The following is a 12229-nucleotide window of genomic DNA, read 5'->3' as shown; positions in this document are numbered from 1 at the left end:
TTATCTCATGGTTAAAGTTCTGAAGTAAAAGTTATAGGATCATTGTGTGTGTTTGTGTGTGTTTGTGTGTGTGTGTGTGTGTGTGTATTTTAAAAGCCTTTATAATTTCTTTTTTTTGTTTGTTTTTTGAGACAGAGTCTCGCTCTCTCCCCCAGGCTGGAGTGCAGTGGCGCGATCTCAATTCACTGCAAGCTCCACTTCCTGGATTCACGCCATTCTCCTGCCTAAGCCTCCTGAGTAGCTGGGACTACAGGTGCCACCCACCACGCCCGGCTAATTTTTTTTTTTTTTATTTTTGTACTTTTAGTAGAGATGGAGTTTCACCATGGTCTCGATCTCTTGACCTCGTGATCCACCCGCCTCAGCCTCCCAAAGTGCTGGGATTACAGGTGTGAGCCACCGCACCCAGCCAAGGCCTTTATAATTTCTATAATTTTATGTTTAATTGACAATTAAATCTGTTTTAATTTCCCTCTAGAACACCAGACTTTTTCTCTCTCTGTAACTTATTATGTAAATTTTACTACTTGATTTTCACCTGAGTTGTTTCCCTTAATGTGCAAATTTAAGGCTACGTAACTGACAACTGCCCGGGTAGTGAAACAGGTTATCAAGAATTTGAAAGTCTAAGATAGGAAAAAAAAGTTCTTTATGAATCTATAAGATGTACTTCAATTGTCATGCCTAATACATCTATGGATTTATATGTTGTGTTCACAATGTTTCACTCCTGAAAATGTATAAAAGAGCTCTAATTGGCTTAAGAAAATAAAAATACTTGAATAAAATATTTTATCAGGAAAAAAGAAAAGACTAATCAAATGCTTTTTCAAGTTTACATAACAAGTAAAATCTTTAATAAATAATCTTGCTTTAAAATTATTGGTAAGGTAATATTAGAAATGTCTTAAGAACTGACAGCATACGTATTTTTGCATTTATTAATCAAGCAATTTTATACTTATCCCTGCCAAATACTATAAGGTGTTAAAATTTGGCATAGGGGTTACAAAACTACAAATCCAGCCCATGACAGAATGATCTTTTCTGATATAATTTTTTAATTTTTAATAAATAAGACGTTGATATTGGTTTAATGAAAATAGCTGCATCTTGAATTTAGTAAGATACCATAATTGCTAATCCTGTGGCTTTAGATGGGCTAGTCCACAGGCAGTAAGATTTGTTTTGGAAAAGGACTGTTATCATCTTTGTTTCAAAGCTAAACCATAAACTAAGTTCCTCCCGAAGTTAGTTCAGTCTACACCCAGGAATGAACAAGGACCTTGCAGTTGAGAAGCAAGATGGAGTTGGTTAGGTCAGATCTTTTTCACTGTCTCAATTGTGATTTTGCAATAGTGTTTCCATACCTTTAAATGAGGACTACTGTAGTTTTCATAAATAATCTAGTTAAATGATTAAAATAAAATGATTAGGAAAATATAATAGGATAAATACTTGTAAATAAACTCACCACAATTTAAAATCTAAAGTTATATTAAATTAAATAATAGATATTTTAGTATTGGGGTATTTTCCAATTAAAAATCATATTGTAGGAAAACATTCTTTCTAAAAATAAATGTGTGTCCTTTTTAAAAAGGTGAACATTTTTGTCCTAAACGAGGACTAAATTTAGTCCTAGAATAAAATGACTGGTTAAGAAAGGAAGATATTCAGGACAAACCAGAAAGTCCAAGCATATTATGAACAATCACAGTAAGGGGATTTATGTTTTTAAACAAACAGAAAAAATTACATTACAAGTTGTCTATAATTAGAGGAGAACTATAATGGTCTTTCTAGAGATTGAGCTTGATGTAAAAAAAAATACCTATACACTAAATAATTGGTTAGAAAAATGAAATTTTCTTATGAGATTGTTTTACTCTTAATAAATTATGAGACTAATTTTTTTAACACAAAATTCTACTTTTATTGCATCTTGTCATTTTTGGTTTTCTCTCCCCTTTTAAAGGGCATGAAATAGTAACTCTCTTCCTTCAACTCATTTTCAGCTTATGTAAGTTTTTTCCTCAAGTTCTGTTTGTTGTGGCCTGATGCTAACAATGTTTTCTTAAAAGTCTAAAGGAAATGTTTTCTTCTGACATAACATTCTGTGCAGTGCAGATGATCTTTTATTTTGCCTTTTGGTAACTGGCCTAACAGATGGTACAGTTTATCAAAACAATTCCTATGCTATTATTATTAGTTTTGATCTGTTTAGGAAAAAAAAAAAACAGATTTAAAAAAATTTTAATTAAGGTTATTATATCCACATATTTTTCTGTATGTACTTGTAAAGTACTTGTGACATTTGAGTTACAGGGCTTTGACTCCTGGGTCTAAAAAGGACACCAAGTCCTGCTAAATCTTAAACACTAACAGCAATTAAAGTCTCATCTTCGGGCCCAGTAAAAGATGCCAATGAAAATAAATTGCAGTCCTGAGATACAGGACCAGAAATTAAAGCTATTCAACTTCTATTTGACTTCTCAAGGCCCAGGACTATCGCAGAAGGGCTAGGTGTGGGTGACTGTGTGATTTTGAGAGATAAAATAAGTTCAACTTTTCTATAAATTGATCACTAATGTCAAAGGCACACTGATATAAGACCAGGATATGGGCCCCTGTGTCAGATTACCAAGGTTTTCTTGAAGTATTTACTGGCTCCACAATAAAGGTTATAAATGATATAAAAGATTTATGGAAATTATATCTTATGGTCGAGACTAAAATTTTATAGATTTTAATTAAATTTTGAGAAACAAATTTAACTGGCTTCATGCTGTTTTATAGAGCTTATTGTTTAGAATATTAAGTCTCCTCTCCTAAAGAACAAAGGTTTTCACCTTTTTTTGAAATCCTTGAGGTATCACTTTAGTCAAATGAATGTCTTATTTTTAAATTACCTGTGATATCAAGTGTTTTAAACCTTGACAAACTTTTCAAAATTAAATTATTATGTATATTTCTGACCTAATTAATCCTTTAATGTATTAGGTTCCCTAAAGATCAAATATGACATTACTTGGCTTATTTGGTATAACAGTTATACAAGAAGCATTATCAAATATGAAATGGTATTTGGTTTTCTTTGGGCTGTATTTATATAAATATGTTATTAGTATGAGTTCCAAAATTATGGGAAACTCCTATAATTTTGACATGACTTAGTGTGCATTATCAGTAATAGTTATAATTGTTATGTTAATGTGCCACAGAGGTAATAAATTTTACATGTCAATTGTTTCTTTGACTATGACTGCCCTAAAACTTTTTGTCATCCACAGATAATTCTTGTTTTGATCCTCTCTAGCAGGTGGTTTTATAATCAGCTGCAAAACTCTAACAGGTGCTCTTAAATGCAGGTGTCTGATAACTTTGGAGAGTGTGACATCAGAATAGAGGGAAAACTTTCAGGACTCATGGAGAGCTGAAATGAATATCAAGCAGAACCAGAATTAACTGCATGGACTAAACTAATAAGAGACTGAAGTAATCTTTTTGACTTTTTGCTTAAAACATTGCTGATCCTTTGCTTTGTTTTTTCAGAATCAAGGAAACTTTTCTTTTGAGCTGTTGACAGCTTTTAACAAGTTAGTATACTCCTATAAATAAAATTTGGAGCATATTTATTTCTCTCTACCTGAATTCTCCAGAATTTGGAAACTATTTGTGAATATTCTTAATTTATGTCAAAACGGTTATTTGCATAAGTGTAATAAGATTCTGTTTTCATTTGTAACAGGACACAATTGAAGAAACTGGTTATTTTCCCAAGAGTTTGACTAGAATGGTGTGTTTTCCTTTAAGGAATAAAACTTGACTTATAGAACCAATAAAAGCCTTCTGGGAAAACGGCCCTCATACCTTGTCTACACAGTCCCTGTACAAGGTTCCTGATTTGTGGTAAGTAAAGAATGTCACTTTCTGACATTCCCAGGAGCCCCATGTTTTATCTTGGGACCTCAAGAGAGAAGAATTCACCCAACTCATAGGCATTTGATGATACAAATGTATGACTGGGCTCGGCTTTACAAAGTCTTATCTGAGATTCCTTCTATGGAACAAAGTCCCATCAAAGCCAATTTATAAACCTATGTAAAAAATTAATAATTATTCAGGCTAAGCGCAGTGACTCAAACCTATAATCCCAACACTATGGGAGGCCAAGGTAGGTGGATCACTTCAGGTTAGAAGTTTGAGACTAGCCTGGCCAACATGGTGAAACCTCATCTCTACTAAAAATACAAAAACTATCCAGGTGTATGGCATACACCTGTAATCCCAGCTACTCAGGAGGCTGAGGCAGGAGAATCACTTGAACCCGGGAGGCAGAGGTTGCAGTGAGCCGAGATCATGCCTCTTCACTCCAGCCTGGGCAACAGAGTGAGACTGTCTCAAAAAAAAAATAATAAAATTATTATTATTATTATTATTGCTGCACTGTATACAAATAATCAGGCCAGGTATATTAAAGCAAATAAATCCTGCCATAATTTGTCTTTAGTAAAAATGGGAAACTGGGGAGAAAACAAATTATGTTTCAGAAACTATAGTACACTTGTTAGATTCTAGTCATGTCTAATGTTTTTCCATTTTTATTATTCTCTACAGTTTGGACTGAATTCTAATTTTTCTTAGTTACAAGTTTTCAAAATGTTTTCAATTTTTTTCTTGTTTCTCATTTTTCCTAATTTGGAGTCACTGAAAGCTAAGCTGTGCCTTCATAACGCCCTGTGAACTGAAGCCAGACAACTTAAACTTCAGAAGAAAATAACAACAACCTGTTTACATACATAAACCACTCTCATACCTGCCTACTGATGTGTGGACTTCAGAGTGATGTGGCCTGTATCAATTTCCCAGGGCTGTTCTTTTGTTTGTTGTTGTTTCCCCCCTTCCTCCCCCTATTTTCTCTTCACAGGACATGAGACTTCACAACCTGCTAAAAATGAGCTTTCCTAATAACTCAGGACCTACCCATCTAAGAATAAACCATCCTAGCCATGAGAGATCAGACAAAACCTAAGACTAGAGACTCCTTTTATTCTAAAATGCTTTCTCCTGAAAAATCACAACGCTAAAGGGAAAAGTCAAGCTGAGAACTGCTTAGGGCAAACCAGCCTCCCATTCTATTCAAAGTCGTCCCTCTGCTCACTGAGATAAATGCATATATGGTTGCCTCCTTTGGAGAGGCTCATCAGAAACTCAAAAGCATGCAGCCATTTGTCTCTTATGTTCCTATGACCTGGAAGCTGCCTCCGCACTTGGAGTTGTCCAGCCTTTCCAGACCAAGCAGACATTCATCTTACATATGTTGAATGAGGGCTCATGTCCCCCTAAAATGCATAAAACCAAATTGTGCTCTGACCACCCTGGGCACATGTTGTCAGGCCCTCCTGAAGCTGTGTCGTGGGTGTTTGTCTTCGATCTTGGCAAAATAAACTTTCTAAATTAACTGAGACCTGTCTCAGACATTCGGGTTTCACACATGTATTCCTGTGCCCTGCATCCTTCCTCCCCCAGCTGGGTTTCCTCACACTGTCCCCACTGACCCTGGTCCTGTTCCTGTCCCCAGGCCCCTCTGTGGGTCTTTTTAATTGTAACCTTGGGAGCGCCTCTTCCAGGGCTGGAGTCTGTGGGGTCCCCTGGGAGCTGAGGTCTGAAGTCAGCTTCCCCTCCTCACCCCGTGTCTGGGTTCAGTACCTGTGTGGGCAGTGGGAGGCGGTTCTGCCACCTGGGCCAGAGCCAGGGTGTCCTGCAGGGAGGTGGGCATCCTGGGTGGGCTCAGGGCACTGCTGCTGGCTCCACCTCTCCTGCCCAGCACCAGCTCCTTCCCCGAGCCTGTTTCTCCCTCTGAGAGGAGGCTGTGGTCTGTGTGAACCACACTCTCTGAGCCTGAGGGGCCACCAGAGGTCAGGGGTGCCGTGGGCTCCACAGCCTGACGAGGAGTTGGCCGGGGCTGAGGAAGAAGGTTGGGGCGGGGGCTCCTCCTGTCCCCCAACCCATTGGGAGCAAACACAGGAGGATGAGTGCATGATTCTGACGCTAGGATCTCCTCCGCAGGCGTCCCTGCTGAGTATGTTTCCCTGAAGGGGACCCACCCACAGGTGAGTGAGGGTCTTGTTCTGTTGCCTCCTCTCTGTCCCCTGCAGCTCCTGCTCCTGTTGCTGGTTCACGTCCCCATTTGTCTTGTTCATCAGCACTTGCTCTTCCTCCTACTGTCTGCCTCCATCAGGGTGTAATTGTTTTGTCTGGGTTTTTGGAGGGGCATCTCTCTGCTGGTGTGGGTCTCTCCTCACTCTTTCTTCTCGTCTTGTTCCTTTGACCCACGTCTCTCTCTCTCTCTCCTTGGTGTCTTACTCCCCTTTTCCTGTCCCCCTCCCTCTGTCTGGGTTGGAGACTGGGCTCTGGGTCCCCGGGGTGGAGAGTGGTCCACAACAGGAAGACAAGGATGGATGTGTGGGGAGAGCGAAGGTGAAGGAGCAGGAAGGAGGGGGCTGACGAGGGATGGGGTCCTCTCATCCCCAGGAGAATATTGCAGAGACGTGGTTGCTTCTTCCATGTTGTGGTTTCTAGGGAAAAAAATAAAGTCGCTAGCTAAACACTCAGCAGAAATGTCTGAAGTTAGAGAGGAGGAAAGTGAGCCGGTGAGATGCAGGAATAAATTCAACTGTATTTCATAAAACATAAAACAATCATTATTCATTCATCACATGGTTACTGAGAGCACAGTAGATGCCAGGCACCGTTCCCGGAGCCAGGGATCCCACCACGAGCACAGAGGTACCAGGGAACATGGGTCCTACTTGAGAAAGCAGGAAAAAAATTGTCTTCATGAAGAACATGGAGCACACCTCCTGGCTTTGTGTGCTATGGGAGTCAAGGCAGGGAAGGGGAGGGAGGAGGAAGGATTTCAACTCTAAATGGGCTGAGACAGTGAGGGAGCAAGGCAGGGCCTGTCTGGGAAGAACCTTCTGCATGGAGGTGAGAGCAAGGACCCAGGCCCTCGGGTTGGCCTTGTCCTGCTGTGTGAGGGAAACCCACAGGGAGGCCAGGGACCAGGAGTCCACAGAGCTCTGGGGAGAGCAGAAGGAAAGGATGTCTGGGTGGTGATGGACGGCCTGCGGATGAGGTCTTGCATTTCCTCTGGAAGTTTGTTGGCTTTATTCTTGCAGGGGTGGGGGACTAGAGAGGACTTAGGAGGCAAGTCCAGTTGGGGACCCGTGCTGTCCTCCAGGGCAGCTGCAAAGATGGTGTGGCCAGGCAGGGGTTGGCAGGGGTGAGCGACGGTCAGGGGTGGATATGTGGGGTGGATGTTTTGGAAGAAGAGCCAGCAGGGGTTTCCAGTGGTTGGGATGTGTGTGTGAGAGGAGAAGACTCCAGAATAATCCAAGTGCTGTGACCTGGGCAGCTGGACAGACCTGTCTTTAACCGAGCTGGGAAGGAGGACAGGACAAGTATTTCTCCAGGGCAGACCAGCAGCTCTGCTTGGCCTCTTCGGGCAGAACAGCCCCACTGGTCATCTGGGGGGATGCTGAGTACACAGTGGGTGTAAGAATCTGAGTTCAAGGAAGCCATCCCGGAGAGGGAGACAAATGTCCTTAGTGACCCACATAGAATTGTACGAGTTACACCTGCAGAACCTGTCCTGGAAACCCCACATAAACCCCCTCATCAGAGGCTCACAGGCATGCCACAATTATCCTCCTTCCACGGCGGACACAGCTATGTCTGCAGAGTCACAGAGAGATGGACACGGCCCACAGTAGCTGGCAGCCGGGCTGGGTCTTGGACCCATGGCTTCAGATGCCCTTTCCAGTTTTCTATTTTCAGTTTCTGCAAAGAAAACTTCTTTCTAGAGAGAGTCACTTGCTACATGGATGTGCTATAAGCATTTCTGAAGAGACACGGAGATGTAAACATGAAGGGAAAGTAAGGGAGAGATGGACAGAGAGAGAGAGAGAATCAGAAACAGACAGAACGCATGTCTCTGAAGGTGCAGGTGGCCTGTGCCTCTGTACATGGTAGTAGGGCTGGGCATCTGCAGACAGGAAGGGGAACTTCTGCTGTGAATTTCTGGGGGACCTGGTTTGTTTTGCTGGTTGGTTGGACCTCGGGTCCATGTGGCCAAGATGGTGTTTGAAGACGGTGGGAACAGCAGTTTGCTTCTATAGAAAACCCCCACCACATCATAGGTAGGTGTTGTTGGTGGCAAGGACCCCTGGGCACATCTTCTAGGGCACAAGTCATGCTCCACTCTGTGGGACACAGCTCAAGTGGCTAAATCCAAGGCTCTGCACCTGGGCAGGTGCGTAAGAGTTGAGGACATTACTCCAGGTCTTTGCACAAAGAACATGTCCTATGGAATGGCCTCGTTTTGTCTTTGCAGCGAGAAAAGGACCTGAATACATCTGCATGCAACTGTCTTGTATTTGTGCCTCTCACCCTTGTCTTTTGTAAACTGAAGACATGCGCTGGCACTCACAGTTCTGCACGGGAAGGAAGCTAGCACTGACCTCTGCTACACTCAGGTCAGGAGAAAGCTCTCCCCCCAGTAAAGGGGGAAATCCCCTGCTTTCGGAACATGGAAACTGCAGCTGCATTTCACTTCAAGGGTATTGTTTTACTTAGTTAACATGCAACTGAGTGTCTCACAGTGGGACTGTCGTAGAGACAGAGCAGAGAGCAAACCAGGCAGGAGCTCCCTGCCCTCAGGACACTCAGACAGTGGAATAGAGCTAACAATTCAAAAAACCACAGGGCCGGGTGCAGTGGCTCACTCCTGGAATCCCAGCACTTTGGGAGGCCGAGGCGGGAGGATTGCTTGAGATCAGGAGTTCAAGATCAGCCTGGGCAACATAAGGAGACCCTCCGTCTTCACAAAAAATTTAAAAATTAGCCGAGCATGGTGGTGCTCACCTGTGGTCCCAGCTACTCGGACGGCTGAGGTGGGAGGATTACTTGAGCCCAGGAGGTGCAACGTACAGTGAGCCTTGATCACACTACCACACCCCACCCTGGACCACTCTGTCTCCACAACAGAAAAAACGCCCCACTAGATAAGCACGCAGAGTATCGGGGGTGATGAGAGCTGCGGAGTGAAAGCAAGCAGGGAAGGAAGGCAGCCTGGGGCGCTTTGCAGCGAAGTTCTCAATGAGCAGAAGACATGTGGGGGAGACCTGAGGGAGGGTAGGCGAGTGGGGAAGATGCTCCGTGCAGACGGAGAAGGAAAGGTCCTAAGGTCAGATGCGTCTGGCTCACTCCAGGAAGAAAATAATAATAAAAGGGCCTTGGCAGATGAGACCCCCGGAGTCAGGGGTGAGGGTAGGCAGCTGCGGGAGGGAAAGTGGGGGGATCCTGGAAGGGCATTGGCCCTTGCTGGGAGTGCGTTGGGAGCCAGTGGCATATCCTAAGCACAAGACTGACACCACCTGGCTTAAGTTGCAGGCGACGCCTTCGCCCTCGGTCTGCTGGGTGAAGCCAGGGACCAATCAGGAGGCTGTCGTGACCCCAGCTGCAGCCCCCAGCAACACATGCATTGTGCCAAAGAGGTGCCATGTGTGTGGGAAGGGATCACCTGGCGGGGTCAGGTCGGGGCCCTTCGTGGCAGAAGTGGACTTGAGCCGAGATCGCGCCCCTGCACTCCAGCCTGGGCAACAGAACGAGACTCCGTCTCAAAAATAAACAAATAAATAAAAGATTCGGTGTCATATGGTACAGCCAAGACTTCGCCTGCTGAAGGGGGTTGTCTGAAGGTCTCTAACACATGAAACAACTCAGTTCTTGTTTTTGTGGTAAGGAGACATACAGCACATATATGCAGTTCAATTCTAGGAGCCAGGAGGGCCCCTACTGCTACGTTAGGGAGATACGAAGGAGTGTCCCTTATTGTGTCCCAAAGCTTCAGTTGTTCAGATCTAATGAGTCGCACACAAAATAACTGACTAACGACATAGCAGCAGAGGTCTATAAAGAGATGTCAGTCAATCTAGCACATCTTTTTCATATTCTCAGGTGACCAGGAACAAAAACTAAGCCATGGAGACATGGGCCAACCAATCATCCACAAATGACTTCATCCTCTTGGGCATCTTCTCCCACAGTACTGCTGACCTTGTCCTCTTCTCTGTGGTTATGGTGGTCTTCACAGTGGCCCTCTGTGGGAACGTCCTCCTCCTCTCCCTCATCTACATAGACCCTCAACTTCACACCCCCATGTACTTCTTCCTCAGCCAGCTCTCCCTCATGGACCTCATGTTGGTCTGTAACATTGTGCCAAAGATGGCAGCCAACTTCCTGTCTGGCAGGAAGTCCATCTCCTTTGTGGGCTGTGGGATACAAATTGGCCTCTTTGTCTGTCTTGTGGGATCTGAGGGGCTCTTGCTGGGACTCATGGCTTATGACCGCTATGTGGCCATTAGCCACCCACTTCACTATCCCATCCTCATGAATCAGAAGGTCTGTCTCCAGATTACTGGGAGCTCCTGGGCCTTTGGGATAATCGATGGCTTGATTCAGATGGTGGTAGTAATGAGCTTCCCCTACTGTGGCTTGAGGAAGGTGAACCATTTCTTCTGTGAGATGCTATCCTTGTTGAAGCTGGCCTGTGTGGACACGTCCCTGTTTGAGAAGGTGATATTTGCTTGCTGTGTCTTCATGCTTCTCTTCCCATTCTCCATCATCGTGGCCTCCTATGCTTGCATCCTAGGGACTGTGCTGCGAATGCGCTCTGCTCAGGCCTGGAAAAAGGCTCTGGCCACCTGCTCCTCCCACCTGACAGCTGTCACCCTCTTTTATGGGGCAGCCATGTTCATCTACCTGAGGCCTAGGCGCTACCGGGCCCCCAGCCATGACAAGGTGGTCTCCATTTTCTACACGGTCCTTACTCCCATGCTCAACCCCCTCATTTACAGTTTGAGGAACCGGGAGGTGATGGGGGCACTGAGGAAGGGGCTGGACCGCTGCAGGATTGGCAGCCAGCACTGAACCCAGGGCATCCAGTGCCTGGCTCTGCCATCTCTTGGCTCTGGGAATGTTGGGTTAATAATTCTGTCATTTTCAGTCTTGGCTTCCTCATTAATAATGAGGATTGTGACACCTGCAGACTTGGAAGGTCTTTTTAAACACTACATCAGTTCTTTCTTTCTTTCTCTTTCTTTCTTTCTTCCTTCCTTCCTTCCTTTCTTCTTTCTTTCTTCTTTCTTTCTTTCCTTTCTTTTTCTTTCTTCTTTCTTCTTTCTTTTCCTTTCTTTCTTTCTTTTTTCTTTCTTTCTCTCTTTCTCTTTCTTTCTTTCTCTCTCTCTCTCTTTCTTTTTTTTTTTCAGGGTCTTACTCTGTCACCCAGGCTAGAGTGCAGTGACACAATCTCGGCTCATTGCAGCCTTGATCTCCTGGGCTCAGGTGAGTCTGCAACTCAGCCTCCTAAGTAACTGGAATACAGGTGCGTGCCCCACACCTGGCGAATTTTTTAGTAAGGGATTCACTATTGTTGTAGAGATAGTGTTTTCTCGAACTCCTGGACTCAAGCAATCCGCCTTCCAGAGTGCTGAGGTTACAGGCGTGAGCCACCACGCACAGCCAACATCAGTACTTTTTATCTGATGAAGAAACAATTTCCCCCCAATCTTTTGTGTACTAATTATTTTGTGCTACACATTGACAATGAATATAGGACATTGTAAACCAGCACTGTGCCGAAATAAGGCGCTAGGATTGCTGTCACTCCTTATTTAAAATTGGAATTATTTCTACTAGAAGAAGACGTTGAGCTGAGCCTCCTAACTCTCCTTGCTAATGTTTTATTCTGTGCTTACTCTGTGGGAGACATCGCTCTATGATCTATGTATAGACATATAGACCCCACCTGTATGATGTTTATATGATGTCTCACACCAGTTATAGCCCAGCAGTAGGGTCTTAGATGAACAACTTACAGATGACAGAAAATAAGCCTTTATAGTTATCTTTGGAGAATGTCTACTCTTCCCACTGAGAACATCATAAAGACATATTCAGAGCATACAAGTTGTCTTTGAGATGATGAGGGACAGGGTAGAGACCTGCTTGCTTGTGTATTCAGTGGAAATCCCCCGAGCCTGCTGTCTCCTCACCACGCCCTTGCAGTGCGCGTCACTCTGTGTCAGCTCAGCGTCTGTAAGGAGAAAACTGGCTGAACTGCTTCCCCTTTGGGGAATGAAGACTGGAGGATAGTGACAGAATT

General features: G+C 44.1%; 1 protein-coding gene across 1 annotated transcript; it reads left to right on the top strand.

Moving 5' to 3' along the window:
* Window positions 1–9663: 9663 nt before the first annotated feature.
* LOC103245141 (olfactory receptor 2V2) lies at window positions 9664–11675 on the top strand. The gene has a single exon (XM_008015583.3). The coding sequence runs from the start codon at window positions 10048–10050 to the stop codon at window positions 10993–10995; it is 948 nt and encodes a 315-aa protein (XP_008013774.2). The 5' UTR covers window positions 9664–10047; the 3' UTR covers window positions 10996–11675.
* The last annotated feature ends 554 nt before the right edge of the window (window positions 11676–12229 follow it).

This window comes from Chlorocebus sabaeus, chromosome 23 (assembly GCF_047675955.1).
Source record: "Chlorocebus sabaeus isolate Y175 chromosome 23, mChlSab1.0.hap1, whole genome shotgun sequence".
NCBI lineage: Eukaryota > Metazoa > Chordata > Mammalia > Primates > Cercopithecidae > Chlorocebus > Chlorocebus sabaeus.
The sequence above is the reverse complement of the archived record's forward strand: the minus strand, read 5'-3'. Positions and strand labels throughout refer to the sequence as shown.